This window comes from Triturus cristatus, chromosome 3_1 (genome assembly GCF_964204655.1).
Source record: "Triturus cristatus chromosome 3_1, aTriCri1.1, whole genome shotgun sequence".
Classification (NCBI taxonomy): Eukaryota; Metazoa; Chordata; class Amphibia; order Caudata; family Salamandridae; genus Triturus; species Triturus cristatus.
Genome location: NC_140583.1, coordinates 42368842 through 42393572, shown reverse-complemented (window position 1 = coordinate 42393572; position 24731 = coordinate 42368842). Strand labels below are relative to the sequence as shown.

The 24731-nt window shown below is 45.9% G+C and overlaps 1 protein-coding gene across 2 annotated transcripts in view; it reads left to right on the top strand.

Moving 5' to 3' along the window:
• Nucleotides 1–483: 483 nt before the first annotated feature.
• Nucleotides 484–24731, top strand: part of LOC146859657 (astacin-like metalloendopeptidase) — a 564873-nt gene continuing 540625 nt past the window's right edge. For both annotated transcript variants that reach the window (XR_014979326.1, XM_085646717.1), the window contains exon 1: nt 484–615. Coding sequence is in view for 1 of the 2 variants with exons in the window: in XM_085646717.1 (XP_085502843.1) it covers nt 547–615 (69 nt within the window). In the remaining variant the exon portion in view is untranslated. The remainder of the gene's footprint in view (nt 616–24731) is intronic.

Genomic DNA, 24731 nt, shown 5'->3' with positions numbered 1-24731 from the left:
TCCCGCAGCCCGAAGCCTTTCCACTGCTCCGGCAGAGCCAGGCTGAGCTGGTCCAGCGTGTGACTCAGACACCAACTCTTTGTCTCCACCATTGCTCATCAATGCCAACACACAAGATACAGGAGACTCCCTCTTCATAAAGCCACAAAAGGCCTTATGTTATTGCCTGCACTTTAATAGAAGTCTATTGGTATTTTCAATAGGTTACCATATTTGAGAGGTGTAAGCTGCAACGTCTGCTGTGTGTGAGACGCCGTGGACAGCCCACACGCCTCGGGCTAGCAGAGGCCTATTGTTTACCTCCAAACAGGCTCTTTATGAGCAGCGCGGGCCCTCAGGACGCTTTCCTTTTCACCTCAGAGGCCTGCTTTGTCTCGCTTTTTGGAGCCCGGCTCGGTCCCTCGAAGCGGGAACACGCCCTGGGCCCTGCGTGCGGCCACCACGCCCTCCTAGGTATATAAAGGACGCCGTCAGCCAGGACGCGGAGATGAATGACTAGGAGGAAGAGAAGCGCGGTACGTCAGAGGGAGACAGGAACCAGAGAGGATGGGGGCCGCGTCAGCCATCGTCTGCCTAGGATGTGTGCTGTGTGCGGCACTGAGCGCACCCGTGCAGGTGAGGCAGGGGGAGACTTTCAGTCTATTGATTGTAATTGGATTTATGTAGCGCTTACTACCACAAAACAGGCTTTCACGCACTTTATGACGAATGCATGCTACTCCAGGAACCGAGCTTATTGGTGAATCCAGTGGGTATTGGTTATTGCTGGTTACTGGGATTCATTCTATGCGTTCGCACCAGTTTTTCCTCCTAGATTGCAACAACAGGGGTTGTGGTCTGATGACGCTCTGCGCGCGGCCATCCTGTATGTGCTGCGTTCTTATACTTTGCTATGTTGTGTCTGGGCTTGTTTTATGATTAAGGCTCCCTGTTTTCCGTTTTTACAGATAAATATAGACAGAAAACCATTTATTTTCCTGTCTGCATTTATTTTTAAATGTGGTTAAAAACGGAAATTAGATTCTTTTTGTCTGATTCTAAATGCTGTCAGTCATGACTGCCAGGCCAATGGCTGTGTGAACTGACAGGTAAGAGGTTAACCAAAGAAAGGAATTTTGGTAAAGAGGCTGAAACAATAGTAGATGTGCAAACCCGTGATACTAAAATGTTCATATTTACATGTAAGTGGATTGATTTATCAACTATGGTTGTTCATATCATTGAAACCTATCAGGTGTTCAAGCGAGGATGCACACTTTTCGGTTACATTAATGTGGAAATATACTAGTTCCAGTGCTTAATTTGAGCCGGAGCTTTCCGGTGCTGAGCACCGGCACTTAATTGGTTACCTGTGCTCGGCCCCGGCACCTAATTGTCAACAACACACTTAGGGCAGTCAGGCACAAGGTGGCGCTGCTCATATAATTTAGAGATGAGCAGTATAACAGTTGTTTAGGAAAACAATATACATAAAAAAATGACTCATACCTGCCTCCCCAGCCATTACTTTAGCTTTGGGGACCTGGAATAGTCTGCACTGTCGCATTTACCTGCGAGAGAGATGGTTAGTAGTTATTTTGTCCGCAATGGCAGGGGCGATGGGTGCTGCAAGCTCCAGTGGCCTCCTGGTCAGAGCCCCGGCACTTAATATTTTACAAATTAAGCACTGACTAGTTCCAACTTCATTTTTTCATAAAACCCCAAATAAATATGGATAAATACAGTTAACATTAGCAAAAAATAAATACAAACAAAATGTTTAAAAAAATACCATGAAACCAGGAGCCATAGTTATCATTTAAAAGAAAAAACACAGCTAGCAGTGTGCTATCTTATGCTATTCTTCGCTGCTTTGTTATGTGCTAAGGTAGCTGCTTTTATACTTTGCTTTCCTATGCAATTGTATGGTACTGTATTTAGTTTTTGCATAGCGCCTTACAATTTTGACCCTGAAGCGTTGTGATGATTTTGTCTAAACGGCAAACCAGTCAATGCGATGTTGATGAAGTGCATGTTAAAATTTGCTCTAGTGCTTAATTAGTTAAAATACAAAGCAAGCTTTTGCAATGCAATCAGACTTTCATTACTAAATGTTTGAGCTATTTGTGTTGTAAATGATAATGTTTGTTGTTTTTTTTTCTAATGGAATAATATCCAAGCAGTAGCATAAGTAATAAAATGAAATCCACAAAGCAAGAAAATGGTACAGTACCATAGGCTGTTTCTAGGTGTCCCCGTGGAGCTGTGAAGGGACCTCTATTAGCCACATAAGGTATTGCACCCTTACTTGTGTTACTGCTGGGAAATTTTTTAACGAAAACAAATCTAACAAGTATTATTATTTGCAGCGCCAAAAGCTCAAAATTTCAGCAATGCAACAACTATTGCATTGCAAATGCTTGTTTTTTCATGGTTTGGAAGGGTGACCTGTCAGTGGCTAACACAAAATGATGGTGCCCCACATGGAGACTGTGGTGAGGCGCCCTGAACATAGCCACTTCCTTCTCACGGATATTTATAGACTTGAGCTGAATGGGGACCCCTGGAGGATGGGGTCCAAGAGCACCAGAGGGCCTGTGTTTCACCTGTGTGTCTGTTACGCAGCAATGCCTAAGGGCCGGGGTTTATATTTCGCAGTGGTTGATATTTCCTATTTATGTTTTTTTTTTAACCTGAACAATTTATATTTCACCCCAGACGATCTTCTCTATTTGGCTGAGGGAGATATTTTTGCCTGGAATGAGCCCTCACACCACCCTCGAGCCACTTTGTGTCTTCTGGGGGGGGGGGGGGGGGGAGAATACTCCTCACATCGGCCCACCGAGCAGTAAATCAAGATCTCTTATGCTGTTGTGTCAGTCCTGGTGTCCCACCCCTTGCTAATCAAGACCATCCCAGGGACCTGGAGGTCTCACTCGCCAACGGAGGCAACTACCCTGCTGCCTCCTGTCCACATCTGAGTCTCTGTCTGGCAACCAGGGGTGTGTAGCCAGAGCATCGAAGCCCCACCTATGCTTTGTCTGCCTGCTACACACTCCTGTTTACTTTGGAACAAAACCAGTTTTTCGCCACCCCAAGACCTGCCGCTATCGAGATCAGGTCTCCCAGTGCGCCAGCACTAGGTTCAGGGTACCTACTCTCAGGTGGGGAGCCTGTTCTCCAACTGTACCTGTGCTGGGGTGCGCCTCCTGCCCAGTTCTCGACCACGGGCATCTCTGTACCTCTCTCACTACTTGCCAACCAGCACTCTAGAGGGGTCCACGAGTGACCCTGACATTCAGTTTCAGTCCTCTAGTCTCTTCGTCTCAGCCTAAGCCTCGTGGAGTCCCATCGCAAAAGTCACAGGCCACACCCAGAGACACCTGCCCCACCTCCTTGGCTGCCTCTGTATACAGGGATGGATGGCAGGCACCACAAGCCTGTCGCTACCCTGTTTCTTCATTTGTGTGGCAGGATTGTTGCAGATTACTGGATCAGGTGCAGAGTACTAGGTTAGGTTGCTGCCATGTTTTATAAATCCTGTTCAGACTTAACCCAGGAAGAGAGAAATCCACCAGTCCAGTCACATAGAACATTCTGTTTCATCCATAGCTGGATGACCACCAACTTCCTGACATTGACTCCTTCCTAGATTGAAGAGCTGCTCACATAGAACTTCAGTCTTGGAAGGGTTCAATGCTGGAAAGTTTCTAAACACTGTAAAATATCAGTGACTCATCCTCAACGAGCAAGCTACCACTTGACCTCAAATAACAAAAGTAATTGCATGTTTTTGACATCTGAAGCTTTAAAGAATATATTTCCTATCATCACTAGCAAGTAGTTACCATGTTTATACAATAATTTCTTGATTATGTCAATTCCTTTTAGTTTTCTCCCGTACGAAACAGACTAGAAGACTCTAACAAGTTCAAAATGAACAAGCTCACCACATTGACAAAAGTACAGTTAAATGTAATGTTACTCCTACTCTTTTCAGTTCCAGTGGCGACCAGTGGTACAGCGGATTCGGTTCAAAACAGCAGCCATTTCACTAAATTGTTTTCAGACACATTTAGGTTTCTTATTCCATCACAACATTTCTTCTGTATGTCCCAGAAACTCACTTCCTCATTTGGTGAGAGGTTCTACGCCTTGTGCATCTGTCACGGAGAGGAACTTCTATTGGTTAGGTGAAAAAAAAATATTAAAAAATGTTATCAAATAAAATCGCCTTTAACCTGCCCTGAATGTTTTTATCTGTTTACCTTCTGTTTTATGTTGGATTATATATCTGTCTGCACTAAGAAGCTACAATGGTCGTACGCTAAGAACGACCTTAATTTAGCAGGTACCCGCACCATTTAGCAGGGGTGCAATGCTCTTAATGGGAGAGCCCCAGAACTTCTCAAAAGCAAGCAGGTATGGTGAAGGCCAGCACTTTTATTTAAATTTGAAGTACTGGTTTGATTTAAAGGCAGACCCTGCGTGGGGTTAAAGACAGCCCTTTGTAAGGAACAAATGTTGCGGGACAGGGCTGCTATTTATTTATTTATTTTGTAAAGTATCATCTTTTATGTAATTATCATACTTGGCTCACCTCTGCATCAGTTCAGACCCCTACTGCTTGCTCAGTACCCTGTCACATAACACAATCAATGTACTGAAAAGAAATGTTCTCTGAATGCTAACAACCTTGTAGTCTCCCCTTCTCTAGAGGCGCACAGAGCGTTCCCTATTAATATGTATTAGCTACTGCCTGTTGCTATCATTCACTAATAAACATGAAAATAAAAAGTGAGCACATGCTGAAAAATGAAACCAAATCAATGTCTAGCAGGCCCTGAAGCCTCTTTATGAACTGGAGATCATATATCCCACATCACACACCTTGAGCTATTGCCCAGCAATGTGCCAGAGGGGTGCAAAACACGACTCGAGAAGGGAGTTTTAACCTCTGGAGATGCCTGGTGTCTCTTCGTACGGGATCGGCCATTATTTAGAAAGCGGGCTGATGATTGTTGGCGTGTAGCAGCCAGTGGGAGGAGGCAGGGTTTTGGCTCCCTCGAATTCCAAGATGGGGGGAGGGGCCATTTTGTGCTGGCCAGTAAGAACCGAGAACGTTGGCTGGCCAAACAAAATAAACAATGAGTGAAATCGCCTGGGTGTCAACCAAGCACCCAAAGGCAAGAAAATTCAACGCAATGGGCCAATTGAAAGCCGGCATTTCATAATGGCATACCAAAAGACCAGTGGCAAGCATTGGGCTTGGTTCAAGCCCATATTGTAGATACATCAAGTCTCGCAAGGCAGCGCATGCGCGCTGACTCTAGGCTCGACCCAAAAATAAAAAAATGCAGGTACCTACATTTTTCTTAGGGGGTGATAACCCTCATCCTCCACTGGCTCCATCAACTTCACCCATAGGTGCTGTACATTTTCCCCTACTGTGGCACCATTACTTCCACCATTGGCATCGCCCACGGCATGCATGTAGATTGTCCACATGTAGATTGCAGCAAGTGAGCTTGCCTTCCACAGGGTGGCTTCAAGGGGTTTCAGAAAAAAAGGGGGCCCATTGGTGCATTTTAAAGCCAAGTTTCACTTAAATTTGCTAAAAATCCACAGTATCTGAAAGGGTACGCCAAAAGGACACTTATGAAATGTAGCATTACCTTCATGATCCAGGTTGGGGGGGTGAGGGATGGGGTATGTAAAGAGGTACTTTTACCTTGCTCGAAATAAAAAATTAAACTCACAAATGAGAAGTCTGTAGTATAATAAAACAGCGGATGAGTAAAACCCTAGGGACAGAGAGGTGGGCAGTGCCATGCACAAGGAGGATAGACCCTCGATCTAGGTCCACTCTCTCCCCGCAGCTCCGCTGTGCTGTCTCTTGCCTCCAGACCCCGATCTCCTCCTTGTGAGGTTTGAGGCTGCTGCCCGCTGGTGCGCCTGCTGCCCGCTATAACTGGGACCAGACTGCCTGCGCAACCACCGTAACCTTTCTCAGCCGTTTTTTTCCTTATTTTTTTCCCTGGTGTGCCACTGTTATTGTGCCCATCTGTGTCTTGCTTTAATTCCACCACTGTTTTTATTTTCTCATGCCTGTTCCTTTCACCTTTTGCCGCTGTTGCCCCTGCGGCCTCTCCCCCCCAGAGTTCTCCCCCAGAATTCCCCAACGGAATTTCCCGGCTCCCGCCTCCCAGCCTCTCCACCCTCCCACCTCCCCTTCTTAATGACCGCTGCTGTGGTGGAGCGCGAGTAAGAACTCTGACCCTCGTTCTAGGTCCACTCTCTCCCTGCAGCTCCGCTGTGCTGTCTCTTGCCTCCTGACCTCGACCTCCTCGTTGGGAGGTTTGAGGCTTCTGCCTACTCCTAGGTCTGCTGCCCACTCCAACTGGGACCAGACTGCCTGCAACCACCATCACCTTTCTCAGCCATTTTTTCCCTGTTGTGCCACTGTTATTGTGCCCATCAGTATCTTGCTCTTATTCCACCACTGTTGTTATTTTCTTGTACCTGCCTATTCCTTTCGCCTTTCGTCGCTGTTGCCCCTGCGGCCCCACCCCCCGGAATTCCCCTGCTCCTGCCTCCCAGCCTCTCCTACTTAATGGTGGCCGCTGCGCGGTCCCGCAGCTGGCGCTCCAAAGGCAAGCCCGTCTGCCCCCATCCGCGACTCAACCGCAGCCAGCGCCAGGAACCCTGGAACTCCCACTACCCATCGCTACGACACCACCACTCTCCTCTCACTCAACCCTGGAAGACTTAGAGAATGCCAACAGGCTTTGCCGAACACGATCCACGGGCAGTTCTCCTGCCTCCACTGCCACCAGACCCTCACTGCCACCCCCGCCTCCAACACTGCCGACGCCAGCACCAGCGACACCCTAAAATGCATCCTCCTCAACGTACGCTCCATACACAAACATGTCATGGAAATCTGGAACCTACTCGACTATCTCTCGCCCAACATCGCCTTCTTCACAGAGACCTGGACCAATGCATCCTCCGCCCCAAACATCAGCACCGCCATCCCAGATGGATACAAGATCCAGAGGAAAGACCGCCCCAACCACCCAGGAGGGGGCCTCACCATTTCCCACAAGAGCTCCCTCTGCTTCACCACCTCCAGTGAAACATTCACCTCCGCCGAACACCTGCACTTCCAGATCCAGACCACCCCCAAAGCTACACACTGAGGAACCCCTGTCTACAGACCCCCCGGGCCCCGAACACCCTTCACCACCACCATCACCGATCTCATCGCACCCCATGCCATCACCTCAACAAACTACATACTCATTGGAGACCTGAACTTCCACCTCGACAACCCCAGCGACCCCAACTCCACTATCCTTCATGACAACCTTGCCAGCATCAGACTTAAAACAACTTGTCAACACACCAAACCACAGAGCAGGACACACCCTCGACCCCATTTTAGCGGCTGGAAACAGCGTTCAATTCAGCCACACAACGCAGCCGCCATGAACCGAACACCACTGCGTACACTTCGCCATCAACAAACCCAAGGCACCCAAACCAGCCCCACACCCACCATGAAGGAACTGGAGCAAGGTTACAGACAAGAAACTTAACTCCACCCTCACTCGAGACCACACCAGGGCACCCAACGTGAATGACATAAACGACGCAGCCAGAGAACTCCATACCAGGATCTCCAACTGCACAGACGAGCTCGCCCGCAACGCAATCCCGACAGACAACACCCCAGGAAAGCCGCCTGGTTCACCACCAGTCTCCAAGAAGCCAGAGCACCTGCAGACGTCTGGAGAAGAACTGGAGAAACACCATCACAACCGGAAACCACACCACCTACAAGGACGCCATGACAGACTACCACAACCAGATCAGAGCCACCAAGAGGAACTTTATCCACAACAAAATCCTGGCCAACTACACCAACTCCAAGGAACTTTTCAGTGTCATTCAATAATTCACCAACCCACGCAGCGAAGCCACAAACATCACCCCATTCCAAGACCTCTACGACAAGCTTGTAACCTGTTTCCACTTCAAGATCAAAAAACTCTACGACAACTTCATCGACCATCCACCAGGCGCCACAGACGGCCCCCTGCCCACCCGAAACACCAGCCAGTCCACTATCTTCAATTGGACACCGATCACAGCCGAAGACACCGCCTCAACCATGAAAAGCATCCAGTCAGGGGCCCCCACTGAACCCTAACCCCCTCACATCTACCACAAAGCCGCAACCGCCATCGCACCCGAACTACAACGCACCATCAACACCACCTTCAAAACAGGCACCTTCCCAGATGACTGGAAGCACACAGAAGTCAGACCCTTGCTCAAGAAGCCCACAGCTGACCCCACCGACATCAAGAACTATCGGCCCATCTCGCTCCTGCTCTCGCAGCCAAAGTTGCAGAGAAAACAGTCAACAGGAAACTGACAAGATTAATTGAAGAGAACGCCATCCTCGACCCGTCTCAATCCGGATTCCGAAGCAACCACAGCACAGAGACCGCCCTAATTGCTGTCACAGACGACATCCGCACCCTCCTGGACCAAGGACGCTCCACATCCCTCATCCTACTCGACCTATCAGTGGCCTTCGACACCATCTCCCACCGCACACTAGTCACCAGACTACACGACGCAGGCGTAAAAGGAACAGCCCTGGACTGGATCCGATCAATCCACACCAGAAGAAGCCAAAGGATCAGACTCCCACCCTTCCTCTCCGACCCCACGAAAATCACCTGCGGAGTCCCACAGGGTTCATCACTGAGCCCCACCCTCTTCAACATCTACATGGCCCCCCTCGCAGCCATCGTCCGACAACACAGCCTCAACATCGTATCCTACGCCGACGACACCCAGCTCATCCTCTCCCTCACCAAAGACCCCACCACTGCCCAACTCAACCTCCATAAAGGAATGCAAGACGTCGTAGTCTGGATGACCAACAGCTGCCAGAAGCTCAACGCCGAGAAGACAGAAGTCCAAGTCCTCGGTACCACCCCTACTGCATGGTACAGCACTTGGTGGCCGACCGAGCTCAAAGCCCACCTACCCCCTCAGACCACGCCAAGAACCTTGGCATCGTACTCAACTCATCACTCACCATGAACTGACAGGTCAACACCGTCACCTCCAGCTTCTTCAACACCCTCCGCATCCGCCGCAAGACCTTCAAGTGGATCTCCCCTGAGTCAAGGAAGATAGTCACCCACGCGCTCATCACCAGCAGACTGGACTATGGAAACGCACTCTGCGCCGGCATCAACAAGTCCTTACTACGCAAACTCCAGACAATACAGAACACCACCGCCAGACTTGTCCTTGGCATCTCCCAACACAAACATATCAGCCAACACCTACGAACACTCCACTTTCTCCCCATGGAGAAAAGAGTCACTTTCAAAATCCTCACTCATGCCTACAAATGCCTACACAACAATGGACCCAGATACCTCAATGACAGAATCAACTTCCACGTACCCAAAAGAAACCTCCGATCTTCCAACCTCGCACTGGCAAAACCCCGCGTATCCACAGAGCCAGAGCAGGTGGAAGATCCTTCTCTCACATTGCAGCCAAGACCTGGAACGAGCTACAGGCAGACACCAGACGCGCCCCCTCCCTGAACACCTTCAAGAAGACCCTCAAGACCTGGCTCTTCGGCTAAACAGATCTGCGTGTCCCCCCACCCCCTCAGCGCTTTGAGACCCTCACAGGTGAGTAGCATGCTTACAATTCCCTGATTGATTGATTGACTTGGGCATAGGTTAGAAGAGAATCAAATGGGTACAGGGCTCTAGGTATACAGTGGACACACAGAAAAGAGTAATAAACAGCACCTGTTTGTTATTGAAAAGTGTCCCAATTCTCCCATAATAAGTATAACAACTCTGCTGATGAATGCAGCTAGTTCAATCAAAACTGAGAACGCACAGGTGCTCAGTACCTGACAGTATCAGCCCATTTAAAGCGCTGTGCTGGTACAGGCAGAATGTGATACCATGGGCACAGGTGAGAGGAAATTGTGGGCTAGATGAGAGTGAAATATCGTGGGTTCAGAAGAGGGTATACAAATGCCAAAGTAATAATTGGGCAAGGTGCAGATGGTGCTACCTTGGTGCAGAGGAGGAGAGAAAGAATAATATGATGGAGTACTTCGTAAACTGATGCCAAGGTGCATGACACTAAGTGAAACTACAAATCAAGCCCTGGCACACATTTATAATCATTATAACATGTCAATAACATAAGTTTCCAGGTGAATACATAAAAAAAATGAATAATTTAATGATTTTTCTTGTTGTGACTCCAGCCAACACGTGTTTCGTCGTTCGGGACAAGGCACCCGCGACTTCCTCAGGGCTTTAGGTCAACGAAAAGGTCTTGTGTGCCTTCTGACTGGTTATACTTCTGTCCCAGCCTAAGTATGGCTGGGCAAGTTGCATTTATTCCACGAAGACGGTTATTCTAGCAAATATCGAAGATGCACGATGTGGAGTAAACCTCGTGCTGGACGAGGGGCTGCGTATTCAGTCAGCCCGCGACGCGCTGTATTGCGCAGCGTCAGAATCTAAGTTCAATCCACCGGCACCTCAGTATGGCCGCAATGTTCTTATGTTATTGACATGTTATAATGATTATAAATGTGTGCCAGGGCTTGATTTAAAGTTTGCACGGATCTGCTGATCTGAATGGTGAGGTGTTGGATGATTACCTCCTCCCTGGGCACCTAAAGTAAGAATTTGAGCTACGAAATACTTACTGCATTTAGTGAGCGCCATTTCCATCCAGTTTACAATCATCCCAACTAGTAATCAGCTAAGTGAAACTACTGGCACAGAGAAAAGAGCATCACTAGGGGATGAGGGAGGAGACAGTAACATCATGGGCAGAGAGAAAAGGGTGATGCGAAGAAAAAAGAGAACATTGTGATACTGTTAGGCAACAGCATGGGTACATGGAAGAGTGTAGAAAAGAGAAGGATGCACTGAGCACAGAGATGCTAAAATAGGAGGGTGCTGCCAAGAGCGCAGAGAAGAGTGATGTTATAGGTTCAGAGGTTAGAGTGATACAAGCAAGGGAATGAGAACAGTATAATGCAGAGGTTGCCTGCGTGGTCTGTCGGTGTGGGTTCATGTGTGGAGGGCCACCATGTGTCGCTTCATGGGGAGGTGTTCTCAAAAATCAGCACCTCCGTCTTGTTAGTGTTGAGCTTCAGGTAGCTGGCCTTCAGCCAGTCGATGAAGCTCATCATGCTGTTGTGGAATTTGGTCCAAGAGCTGGGTGTCATTTGCGTAGGATATGATGTTGAGGCCATGGATTATGACGATGTCGGCCATGGGCATCATACAAGTGTTGAATATGGTGGGGCTGAGAGATGAGCCTTGAGGGACGCTGCAGATGATGTTCTAGGATTCGGACGTGAAGGCTGGCAGGCGGATTCTCTGTGTTTGTCCTGTGAAGGATGCGATCCAAATGAGGGCGTCTCTCTGGATCCCAAGGTGGCGGAGTCTCTTGATGAGGGTGTGGTGCGATACGGTGTCAAACGCTGCTGAGTGGTCTGGGAGGCTCAGGGTCACTGTCTCTTCCCGGTCAATGAGGGTCCTGATGTCGTCAGTGGCATCAATCAGTGCACTCTCAAAACTGAGGTCGACACGGAAGCCAGTTTGGGAAGTGTCCAGCAGGTTGTTGCTCTCCATTTATTCGTGAGTTGATGGCATTCTCAAGAACTATGGCAGGGAAGGGGAGCAGAGGGATGGGGCAGTATTTCTTGAGTTTGCTGGGGTTAGCAGAGGGTTTCTTTAGAAGGGATGTGACTTCGATCTATTTCAGTTGGTCGGGGAAAGTGTCTGTTGTGATGGATGCATTAAGAATGAAGGTCAGTTCACTGCTGATTTCCTTGCTCCCAGGGTTAAAGAGGTGGTTAGGGCAGGATTCCATGGGTGCTTCAAAGAGGATAGAGTTTATCATGTTTGTGGTGCTCTGTGTGGTGAGCTGTTGCCATGCGGTGAGCGGATGGTTGTGGGTGGCGTCCAATGGCATGAGAAAGCTGTCAAGGTCAGTGGGCTGGAGTTAGAAGTTTCTGTAAATGGTGGCTAGCTTGTTGTGGAAGTAGTATGCCAGAGTGTTGCAGAGTTCCTAGGAAGGGGGGGGTGGTGTTCTTGGTGGCTGACGGGCTGGAGGACTCTCAAGAGTTCCTTGCTGCAATTAGAGCTGACTTCGATGCGGTCCAACAAGGCGCATCTTTTCGTGTCTTACATGTGTTGATGGTATTTGTTGATGGCTCATTTGAAGGTGTTTCGCTCTGTGGGATCTGTGCTGGTCTTCCTTCCTCTTTTTAGGTGTTTGCAATTGCATTTTATGATCCTGTGTTCTGGTGTTTACCAGCTGCCTTATTTGGTGGATCTCCTGGTCTTGGCAGGCTTGATAGGTACGACTGTCAGTACAGTTGGTGATCCAGACGGAAAAGTTTTTTACGGCCTGTTCCAAATTGTTTACGGGGTCAGGATGGTGTTAAGGGTGTCCATCCATTGGATCACTGTCATTTTGTTCCAGCTGCAGTGGGAGAAGCTGGGAGGCTTGGTGGTTGTGCCTGGAGATCCTGCAATTGTGAAGTGGATAATGGCACTAAAATATCGGGTCAAGCATTTGTCCTGTGCTGTGTGTGGAGTTGGTGACCAGTTGAGTCAGGACAATGTTGGTCATGCTGTCCGGGAGGTTGCCGGTGTTCGTCTTTTTGAGGTCATCTAGATGGAAATTGAAGTCACAGATGAAGATGTAGTGCTTGGAGTCGATGGCGAGTGGTGTGATAAATTCAATCAGGAATGGCGTTGCAGAACCCGGGGCATGGTCCTGGGAGTTTGTAGGAGAGGGTGCCTCTGATGGGCGTTCTCCCATCAGTTGAGGTGCTCTATGATCGGCGTAGTGTTGCCTTTGGTGGTGGTGCCACTGATAGTTTCTTTGTGGATGGTGGCAATACCTCCTCCGTGTTTGTTGTTGCTGTCCCGGTCTCTTATCATGTAGCCCTTATGGGTCATGGTGATTATATCTGGGGGGAAGAGGAAGTTGAGGTAGGTCGCTGTGATGAAGATAACATCAGGGGAGAGGGAGATGATGGTGTCCCAGATCTCAGTGGTGTGTTCGTATAGTGATTGGGTATTGAGCAGGAGGCAGTCCTGTTCGGTAAGGTGGGTGTGGTACTGGTTTCCATGAGGCCAGGCGTTCCTGAGTTGCAGGCGGAGAGACAGTGGCGGCAGGTGAAGGGTCCTACCACTGATCACGGAGATGTGAGGCAGCAGTTGTTGCGGCGTCTGAGGTCCAGGGCTCAGAGTTCTGCAGAGGAGTATCTGAAGGTGGCCCCAGGGCCAGGGATCCTGGTGCTGAGCGTGGTCTAGGCACAGACGAGTTTGCTTTTGATGTGCCTTCAGCACGCCATCAGCAAGCCCAGGCTGCTGCCTCCATTAAGTAGGTCCAGAGAGAGGGGCGAGGCACTGGGTGGCAGTAAGCGGAAGATCAAGTGGGAGGAAAATGAGCAAGGGGTTCCTAAAACGGCACTGCAAAATTGGAGACAACAGTGGGAGCAAAAAGGTACGATAAAACTTAGGGGGATAACGGGAACAATAACACAACTATGGGAGCAAAAAATAGTACAATAAAACAACCACCAGGTACAATAAACAGTAGGGGCAAAAAGGTACAAAGAAACAGAGGGACAGAAAAAGATACAGCAGCACCAACCCATATTTGTGCAAATCTAATTAGCAAAGCAAAACACAGGAGATACAAGCAGGAATGAGCAAGCAGTGACTGCAGGCAGAATCAGGGAGGCCTGCTGTGTGGCAGCGAATAGGGGAAATCACACAACATACATACATACAATTAAAATAAACTAGACCCATTGGCATTGCCAGGCATGTCAGCCCTAATTTTTAATTAGTTTGAGGTAGAGAAGTAACAACAATGATATTGTGATTTACAATTGAAAATGTTTCAATTCTGAAAATAAAATAATGTGAACCAAATATTGCAAAGGTCTTTAGGAGGGGCAGTGGTCTTCTGAGTGTCTCAATCACCCCTGTTCTCCCCTTCACATTACTTTCCAGTGCAATCTCTCTCTCTGTAAGCCGCATCCTATTTCTCCCCACATCTTTCTAAAATCCTTAGGGCCATATTCACATGGACTTATCTCTGATTTATCACCACCTTAACGCAACAAAGATGGAGATAAATTTAACACCCCATTCACAAGCAGGTGCAAACCGCAGACAACGCCAGTATTCCAGCGATAACTGACCCAAAATCTAACACCACGGCGGACACCACCAACTTACTCTAATGAGACGCAGAGTAGGCGTTCCCGTGCAAAAACACATGAAAAAACAACAGCACCACTTTTACAACGAACTGACAGAGTTGCGAAGCGAAGCGAACCAAAAACAAGCGATAAGCCGCAGGTATTTAACACCTGCCTCAAGCAGGTGTAAAGACGGATGCCTACCTGCAGTAGGCAATGGAGCCCCGCACACAGGCATACCCGAAGACCAAACAACGCCATGGAGCTACTCTACATGCAGCTCTGAGCCCCAACAGGGCCACAACACCCACCGCCACCACCCCCTGGACCGCCACCACCCCCAGGACCCGGACCTCTCCCAGACCACTACAGAGACAGCGCATAGTAAGACAGCGGACCTACCAAAAACGCACCACTCTCACGGACCTAACGCCCATGGAAGTCATTGCCCACTACAGGCTCAAAAGGTCAACCATCCTCCGCATCATGACCCACATCGCCCACAGGCTGACGGTCCAAACACAGCAGAGAACCAACATCCCACCTCAGACAAAGCTGTTGGCTGTGCTGCACCTATTGGCCTCTGGTACCTTCCAACCAACAACTGCCAGAGTCAGAGGGGTCTCATAGCCAGCCCTATCAAAGTTCAACACACCTGTCCTGGATGTCATCCTCAGCTTCATACCTCAGTACCTTCACTTCCCCAACACTGCGCAGGAACAGCTGGAGACCAAGCAAGGCTTCTACGCGATAGCCGGATTCCCGGCTGTGTTGGGTGCAATTGACTGCACCCATGTCCCACTTGTGCCCCCTGCGGATACTGCACAGCACTACGGCAACAGAAATCACACACATTCCATCAATGTGCAGGCAATAGTGGACCACCGGGGACTCTTCACCAATGTTGTTGCCAACTACCCAGGCAGTGTGCATGATTCCTTTATCTTCCGACAGTCCATCATCAACCAGCGCTTCCAGGATGGCACAAAAGAAACGGGACTGCTCGTTGGTAAGTACCAAATCAACACACCAAACATCCCACAGCCACCAATGCACAAAGCACATCAGTGGGGATGCACATGTGTCCGAGCCACATTCGACATGTCAGACTACACGACCACCTACAAGACACGACTACACCACTCCATGCTAATCCGGGGCTACACCCTGAGGGCTGGCTTACACTCACCCCACACACAGCCAGCACAGGCGTCACTGAATTTGTGGGCCTGCCATCACATCCTGACTAAATAAGTATTGACTCTTTTCTCCCTGCACTGTCACAGGTGATCAAGGATATGCACTCTGCCCTTGGATGATGACACCTCTCCAAGACCCGAACACCCCCGCCCAGAGGCAGTACAATGCGGCCCACATACGCACCAGGGGCATCATTGAACACACATTTGGCGTGTTGAAGTCACGTTTCAGGTGCCTGGACGGCACAGGTGGCAAGCTTCTGAACAGCCTCGACATCATGTACAAGATGATCGTTTCATGTTGTGTGTTGCACAATATCTGTGTTCGCACCAGGGCCCCATGGATCCCAATTCCAGAGGTACCGAATGATGATGATGGTGATGGGGCAGGTGGGCCACATCCCACTGCAGCTCCTGCTGGAATGGCCCGTAGGAACACCATCATTGACACCTACCTCTCATGAGCACGTCACATTGGGTCGGGCCATGGCAATCATGGGACTGTAGTAGATGTCCAATTGCACTGCATGTGTAGATTAAACATTTTTGCAGGCTGACGTTTGAAACTGTGCATTGTTATGTTACATATTCCTGGAGTGACAGATGTGATTTGCCTGGTTGTGCATATTTTGCGGTCCAGGTGTGTCCTCTGTTCAGTTGTGGAGGGGTTGCTGTTTGTACCGGGATGTTGTTAATGTCGAGGTGCACTTCTACTTATGTGTGTATGCTGCACGTTGGGTGTGTCGCTCCTGCGGGTCAGATTTGCCTGCCACTGGTCTCTTCCATGAGGTGTGCCTGTCGGTTCTGTCCTTCCACGGTGCTTGGATGTTGTGGTGTGCATGTTGTCCTCTGCAGTTGGCCAGGGTGCATCCGTGGAACTCCACTGTTGCTGTATTGCGCGTGAGTATTGCTGCCCTCGCGCTGCTTATCCCTGCTTTCCTTATCACGGAAGGGCTCATTGCAGGTTTTCTGGTGTTGTGGTTTGTGTTTTTATCTCCATCGGGGTGGTCATATCGCGGACATTGTCCGCGTTATCTGGTGCCTATCACATGGTGCTGCCGTGTTGTGAATTCCACGTTGACACGGGGTTATTTTCTTGCGATGGGCTGAGATATTGAAAGTTGCGTTACGCTACTCTTGCCGTAGTTATCACACGTTCTTGTGAATATGGCCCTTAGTGTGCATATCTCACCCTTCATCTTCAGCACTATCTTTTCACTCTGTCAGTCTACATCTAATTCATTATGTCACTCCCCCTCCACCATCTCCTCTTTCCCTCACCTTCTCCCATACACACACTCTCCTCACCTGTAAACAAAGTAGTTTGTTTCTTTAGAGATATTAATATTGTAAAAACTATTTACATCTCATTCACACACTTTTCCATAGAGACGTAATTACAAATGGCACATGTGACCATACCTTTGTACACTCAATAGGGATCACTGATACAACATTGACTTCTATAAGATCGAGCTACAAAAATATCAGTATACAAAAATATCGACACCCAATACACAAAACAGAAATAACACAAACATCGATTAAGAAAATACGTTAAATTTTTTTTAATGAGAAAAATAACAAAAAAAAAAATCTGAAAAATATCGATAATATTGAAATAAAATATAACACAACAAAGACATCAATATAAATAATATTGATAACACAAACATTGACACGCCCCCGTTGGCGGATTGTAGGATCCTTCGGGATCCATATGGTAGCTTACGCCAACGATACTCAACTGGTCGAATTGCTGAACCTCGCAGATCAGAGGTCTAATGGCCTCCAATCATGCCGCGAAGAAGTTTCTAAGTGGATGGGTTTGTCACATCTAAAACTCAACGGTGAGAAAACCGAGCTCATGATCCTCGGCAATCCTTTAAGCTTTAAATCTAGCACCATGTGGCCAGTGTGCATGTGCCCGGTACCGGCCCCAAAAGCCGAGATAAAGAGCCTGGGCATCTGGCTAGATCAGAACCTGACCTTCAAGGCGCAAACCAGGAAGACTGCGGCCACATGTTATGGCCTGCTCAGAATGGCCTGCAAAGTGCTTCCCCTTCTTCCCTTTCAAGCAAATAAAGTGCTAGTCCAATCGCTTATACTCTTTAGGATAGACTATGGCAAAGCTCTATATCTAGGCGCACCAAACGCAGTAGTCGCGAAACTTCAGACTGTACAAAACTGTGCAGCCAGACTGCTAATGGGAGTTACCAATCGCTGTTCAGCAAAACCTACATTACACTTCCTTCACTGGCCCTTTGCGTTGTCCATAAATCCCAGCAAGGGAATGGGCCACCGATAAATTCAGCCATGATTCGCCCCTATAGAGCTCATAGGAAACAGCGCTCGGATGAGCTCCATTTAGTAGGGGTCCCTAGGATCAAGAAAGCCAGAAGTGGAGGTCGGCTCTTTTCGTATAACGCCGCCAAGCTCTGGAACACTCTACCACTGTACCTTTGCAGGGAATCTAACCATCTCACCTTTCGAAAACAGCTAAAGACCTTGTTCTTCCCTTAAGGTTCTATTTTCTCTAGTACTGCCAAGCACGGGGATGCTCCCGGGTAGCCATGCGCTATACAAATGTTTTTTTCAATTCAATTTAATTCAAAATACATATAAATCATATCGAAAATAAAATTAAAAAAATGTAATATAAAAATAAACTATTTTCAATAATATCATGAAATAACATATTCCAAACATTATAAACAAACACTAAAAATAATTAGAAAATTAATAAAATTAAATAAAACATATACACTGAAAATCCAAAAACAAATAAATAAACAATACAACTTAAAAAAAAAATCACAACTACAAAAAATAAACAAACATAAATATCATATATAAAAATCTATACCATTAATCTACATATACATTTTAACAACAGTAATAAACAAAATAAAACAAACATTAAATAAACATAATGAACATTTAACAAAATAAATGGTAACTTCTAAAAAATTCTAAACAGCTATCTCGGCCAATAAATTTAAACTACATCAACATAAACCAATAGAAAACTTTAACTAATTAAATAAACAATATAAAAGGAATCAATTAACACAAATTTTACCATATAACCAAAAATCACAAACCTTTGCGAGAGAGAAAACAGAAAAAAGAACTACATAATCAACTATTCAGAAAATCTCTAATTAAAGGTAAGATCAAAACTTTGTAACTAAATAAATAAAATTAGCTTAAAAAATATAACAAACTATATCATGTTTTCCTTTATATGTCACAGATTAAAGTTCACTAAAACACCACCTAGGAGATTCAAAACAAAGATTTACGTTCAAAACAACAATAAAATCAACCTTAAAAAGCATATAACAAAGTAAGTATATGACAACCAACAAATAAAGTAAACAAACTAAAACTAATAAATATAATGAAAAAGCAAAACATAGCTAACAAATACTGTTCTTTAACACCTTTTACAGAAATAAAAAAACAACATCAATGAAAGAAACTTCGTCAACTAATAGTAAGTATATTTTTTACATCTAAATAAAAATATAGAGTAAATAATGCAAGTAATGAAATTAATTAAAACTATAACGTTTTCCTTTATGTTTCATAGAATACACTTCACTAAAACTCCACCTAAAAAACTCAAAACAACGATTAACTTCGAAAACAAGGACAACATCAACATTAAAGAAAAAGATAAAACTAAGAAATAGAGCAAACTAATAAAAAACAATTAATTAAATAAAAAAGCAAAATATAACTAGCAAATACTTTCCTCTTCACAGCTTCTACAAACTTTAACAAAACAACATCAACAAAATAAAGTTCAACTAAAAATAGTAAGCAGTTTTTTCTCAACTAAATAAAAATAGAAACTAAGTAAACTAAATAATCAAATTAAATGTAACACTTTAATAAAAATAAAATTTTCCTTTTAAAGCAACAGAAAAAAAGAAACCAGTGAATCAACCACGACCATCGATAAAATATACAACAAGAAAATTAAAACAAGACATATGTAAGTTTATTTTCGAATATAATAACTATACAAAAATGTTTACTGTTCAGGACCTTATATAATTAATAAGAAAACAAGTTACTTACTTGTAACTTCAGTTATCCAGTATTGGTATCTTCCAGAGATTCACATGTTTGAATCATTCCTGCCGTCGATGTGGAAGTCTCACTGTAAAAATAAAATATTTATACAACAGTAGTAAAACATATTATAATAGGCTATAATGGACTGCACAGTCACTGTAGTAGCCCATCCTTGTCCTTTTGTAAAAAAGAACCAAAGTTGAAACCCAGCCAATCAGGCTCTAGCACCCTCTAGAACACTCCATAGAGAGGCAAGTCCCTCAGATTTTCAAGCACAAGTGACAAGAGTAATATATCAGTAATAAGGGAAGCCTCTCCTAGGAGGAGGGTGGGTCGCATGTGAATCTATGAAGGATACCAATACTGGATAACTGTAGTTACAGGTAAGTAACTCGTTTTCTTATCCAGTATTGGATCTTTCATAGATTCACATGCTTGAATTAGAATAGATAGCTGTTAGCCAATTAATTTTGAGGATGGTGGGTTTCACTAGATATATTTATATATATATACATGACATATGCAACACAATATGAAAAGAAGCATTTATTCATTAAAAACATAAATCAGTAATAACTTGTGAAGAAAATACACTAGATTTAACCTTAATGAATAATCACCTCCAATATAGAGGCTTAACATATTGGAAAAGGTTGCGTAAAACTGCTTGTCCTACAGCTGATTCTGCTTTTGTATCCAAATCCAACCAGTAATGCCGTGTAAATGTATGCACATTCTTTCAAGTTGCGGCACAGCTAATTTTATCCAATGGCACTCCAGCCAAAGCACTGCTGATAATGACACTGCTCTCGTGAAATGAGCCTTAGGTTTGACAGAAAGTAGACTGCTTTAGTATGACAAAACTGAATTGCAATTGTTGCTTTAGGCACTGCTGTACCTGGCTTTTGTGCACCATAGGACACAAACAATTGATCCGATCTTCGGATGGACTGTCTGCGACAGATAACATTTGGCACATCTCTTTATGTCCAGAGTATGACTAGGAAAGAATGTACCTAGAATAATCGTCTCATTAGGATGGAAAGATTATGGAATTTTAGGAATAAAAGTAGGATTCGTTCTAAGGAGAACACAGTCATTAGTAAAGCGAAGGTAAGGCTCTTTAATAGTAAATGCTTGAATTTCGCTGACTCTCCTGGCGGAAGTAAGAGCTAACAATTAAGCAACTTTCCAGGAAACATATTCAAGTTAGCTCTGGAATTGGTTCAATGGAAGTTTCATAAGTTGCGCCAAAACTGGGCTAAGTCTCCATTCCGGAGGAAGAGCTCTTACAGGAGGATATGCTCTGAAAAGTGCTTTCATAAACTGTTTAACCAGTCGGCTTGAACATAGAGATAGATTTCCAGAGGAACGCCTGTAAGTAGAAATGGCGGCCAGATGTAACTTAATGGATGTGAACATAAGACCAGATTTAGCCAGGAAGAGCAGATAAGGTAAAATTTTATCCAGAGAAGAATCAAGAGGATGTACATCATTATGAAGGCACCATGAACAAAAACATTTCCATTTTAGAGCATAAGTCTTAATCGTAGATGGTGACCTTGCTCTAGCAAGTATGTCTCTACAGTCTTGAGGTAGATTTAACTCCTTGAATTCAGCTAGTTCAGAAGCCAGGCATGCAGTGGCGGCTGGGTTGTATGTGGATGGAGAATCTGGCCCCTGCTCAATGTCAACAGAGTTGGCGATACCGGAAGGCGATAAGGTTTGCATTCTGAGAGTAGGAGAAGCTCTGTGAACCAGTGCTGACGCGGCTAACGTGGGGCAATGAGAAATATTCGGCAGGGTTGAGTGTTCAACTTCATCAGAAGTCTTGGGATTAACGGAAAGGGGGGAAATGCAAAGGCGAAGATCCCTGTCCACCTCATCAGAAAGGCGTTTCCCCAAGAGCCTCTTTCTGGTTCCCAGCTGTCATAAAATAGGCATTTCTGATTCGTTTAGGAAGCGAAGAGATCCAAGTTGGGCTTGCCCCACATCTGGAAGATGTACACAAGAACTTTCTGGTCCAGTTCCCAATCGTGGCAAGAATTGGAAGTTCTGCTCAAGATATCCGCTAGACTGTTCCTTATCCATGGAAGATGTTCCATCTTTATAGATATGAGGTGAGAGAGAAGCCATTTCCATATCTCTAGTGCTTTCTGAGATAGGATGTGAGACTTGTTTAGGTAATGCATGCATGTGGATTTGTCTGTCATTATGAGGACAGGGGATCATTGGGAGAAAAGTCTGTAAGGCTAGAAAAATGGGCCTAAGCTCCAGGAAGTTGATGTGCATTTTCTAAAGCGATTTGTACCCCTTTCCCCTTATGCTGAGATCTTGAAGGTGGGACCCCCATCCTTCTGGAGAAGCATCTGTAGTGAGGACAAACTCTGGTGTCTGGGAAAGGAAAGTTAGCCCTATTGAGAGATTGATGGAGCGCTACCACAAAAGCAGAGCTGTTCGCATGGCTGGAGTTATCCTTACCGGGTCGTCGAACGATTCGGTCACCTGAAGCCATTGATTGTCTAGTTCCTCTTGTATAGGTCTCATTCTGAGACGAGAGTAAGGTACCATTAGAATTGCAGAGGACAACATTTCCAGAAGAGATTTTATCAGTCTCACAGAAGCAAGCTTTCTTCCTCTTAACTTTGTTGCTAGAGAAACTAGGTGTGATTGTCTTTCTGTGGACAAGAATGCCTTGTCTTGGATAGTGTCCAAAACTACTCCTAGAAAGAGCGTCCTTTGAGACGGATGTAGAACTGACTTTTGAAAATTGAGAGTTAGCCCAAGGGAATGAAACATTTGAAGGCAAATTGACGTTGCTCTTGAGGCTTGTAGAAAAGACGGTGCTTTTACTAACCAGTCATCTAGGTAAGGGAAATGCCTCAGGCCCTGCAGCCTGAGATGAGCAGCAACTGGAGCTAGACATTTTGTAAAAACTCTTGGTTCTGACCACAGACCAAAAGGGAGAACTCTGAACTGAAAATGAGCACCTGCCAGAGTGATACGGAGAAACTTTCGATGTTTGGGATGGATAGGGAAGTGGAAATATGCATCCTGCAGATCTAGTGTCTCCATGAAATCTGCATGATTGAAGAGCTGCAGAATTTTCTGTAGAGTGACCATACAAAAGGACTTTTCCTGCAGATATTTGTTTAATCTCCTTTGGTCTAGAATTTGCCTCCACTCTCCTGACTTTTTCTTTATCAGAAAGAAACGGGAATAAAAACCTTTCCCCACTTAGGAGTGGAGCACTCTTTCTATAGCTCCTTTTTGGCTTCTGCTCTGAGGAGATCGAGATGAGGTGAAGGCTTTTTGAGAGGCGGGTGAGGCAGATGGATCTTTACGAATTCTAGGGTATGACCAAATTGTACTATTTGCAGGGCCCATGTGTCTGCAGTGATTTTCTTCCATTGGTTGAAATGTTAAGAAATATTTGTCTTCCAGGTGTTGATGTGTGGCCGAATTGTTGCAGGTGCTGGGCAGGTATTGTCTCTGACCTGCAGGGGCTACTTTCTCCTGTTTTGCTGTCTGAAGTAAGTGGCGGCAGGGGGGTGCTCTTTATGATTGTTGTGGTTGATAGCCATATTTTTATTGATAAGCCTGAGGCTGGTATTTTTGGTAGCTCCCACAAAAGGAGTATGACCCTCTGCCACGGGCGCCTCGAAAAGGTGTTTTTCTGTGCTGGAGCGTACTTAAAGCTTTAGCTGTGTCCGTCCCTTTTTAATCTCCTGCAAGGCCTCGCCAATGTGTTTGCCAAACAGTGCATCCCTATCGAATGGCATGTCCAAGATTTTGCTCTGCACCTCAAGATGAAAGGTGGTAGACTTAAGCCATCCTTGGCGATGGAGAACTGCTGCCCCAGCCAGCTGACGAAAACCTAGAGAAGCCAAATCCATTGAGATGTCAATGAGTTCAGATGCTTCCCTTTCCCTCTCCAGGAGAATTGTTCTTGCCTCATCTTTTTTGTCGTCCGGCAAAAACTCCAGGTACGGAGCAACATCCGACCAAATTTGGCGGTCGCATCTTCCTAAAATTGCCAAGACATTTTGCAGCACGCACAGAAGCATCTGCCATGGTGCTGAACCTTTTTCCAATATTATCTAGTCTCCTTCCATCTTTATCAGGCGGGGCAGTTATTGGCACTGAAGGATTTCTAATCTCTATTGCGCAGCTTGTGAAATCACCAAATCTGGCTTAGGTTGTGGGGCCAGGCATGCAGGAGTATCATCTGGGGCCTTGTATTTTTTGTCAATTCTAGGAAGAATTACAGGCACTGAGAGGTTTCTTCATGATTGTAACGCCCTCTTCTCAAACATGATCAATAATGGTAATAGCATGGACAGATATCCTGTTCTGGTCCTTAAAATCATATAAAAAGCAGTCGGACTGCTTAACAGGCATGGAAAGGTGAAAACGATTTGCCGCTCTTTCCATAATGGCATGAAAAAACCTAATGTCCTCAAGAGGAGAATCAACTGCCTGAGGAGGTGACGGAGAAGGTGTTGGAATTAAATAATCATTCCACTCATCGATGGTAGTAGGTGTTTTAGGAAGTTCACCTTCCTCAGCAACTATTTTGTCGTCATTATCCTGCATTCTCTGATCTTGCTGTGCAGGCAAAAGATCCTGAACTTCCGTTGTAGGAACTGGAGATCCTGATGAATCTAAAGCAGGCGGAGGAGAATCCGGTCTTTGAACAGAACCTGCTGCTGTAGGAAAAGGTGTATGGTAGTCCAGCAGCATAGCTGTCAAGTCCAGCACTAATGCCACAGGCATTTGAAATATTGACTAGGTAGCAATACTTGAGGTCTTTCTATAGGTTGGTAGTGTGTGCCAGAATAATCATCCTCATCTTCTTACACTTAGAACTTTACGTGGAGTGGAGAGGGGCTCCGGGCTGGACTGAACAACCTATCATCCTCAGATTCCTTCAGAAATTGGCTAGGAGGCAAAGGAGATACATAAGACGGATCCTGGTAAAAATACCCCGTCAACGGGATCGTGTTGGAGAACCTGGATGATTAGATTGGGGTTATTTACAGTGAAAAAGGCCTTCTCCGTTGTGGCGCAGATACCGTCGAAGTTGACATGACCGTCGTCAATGTTGATGTAGTCGTCATCGAGGCCGTCGACGGTAGGTCGCCATCGATGAAGTGGTC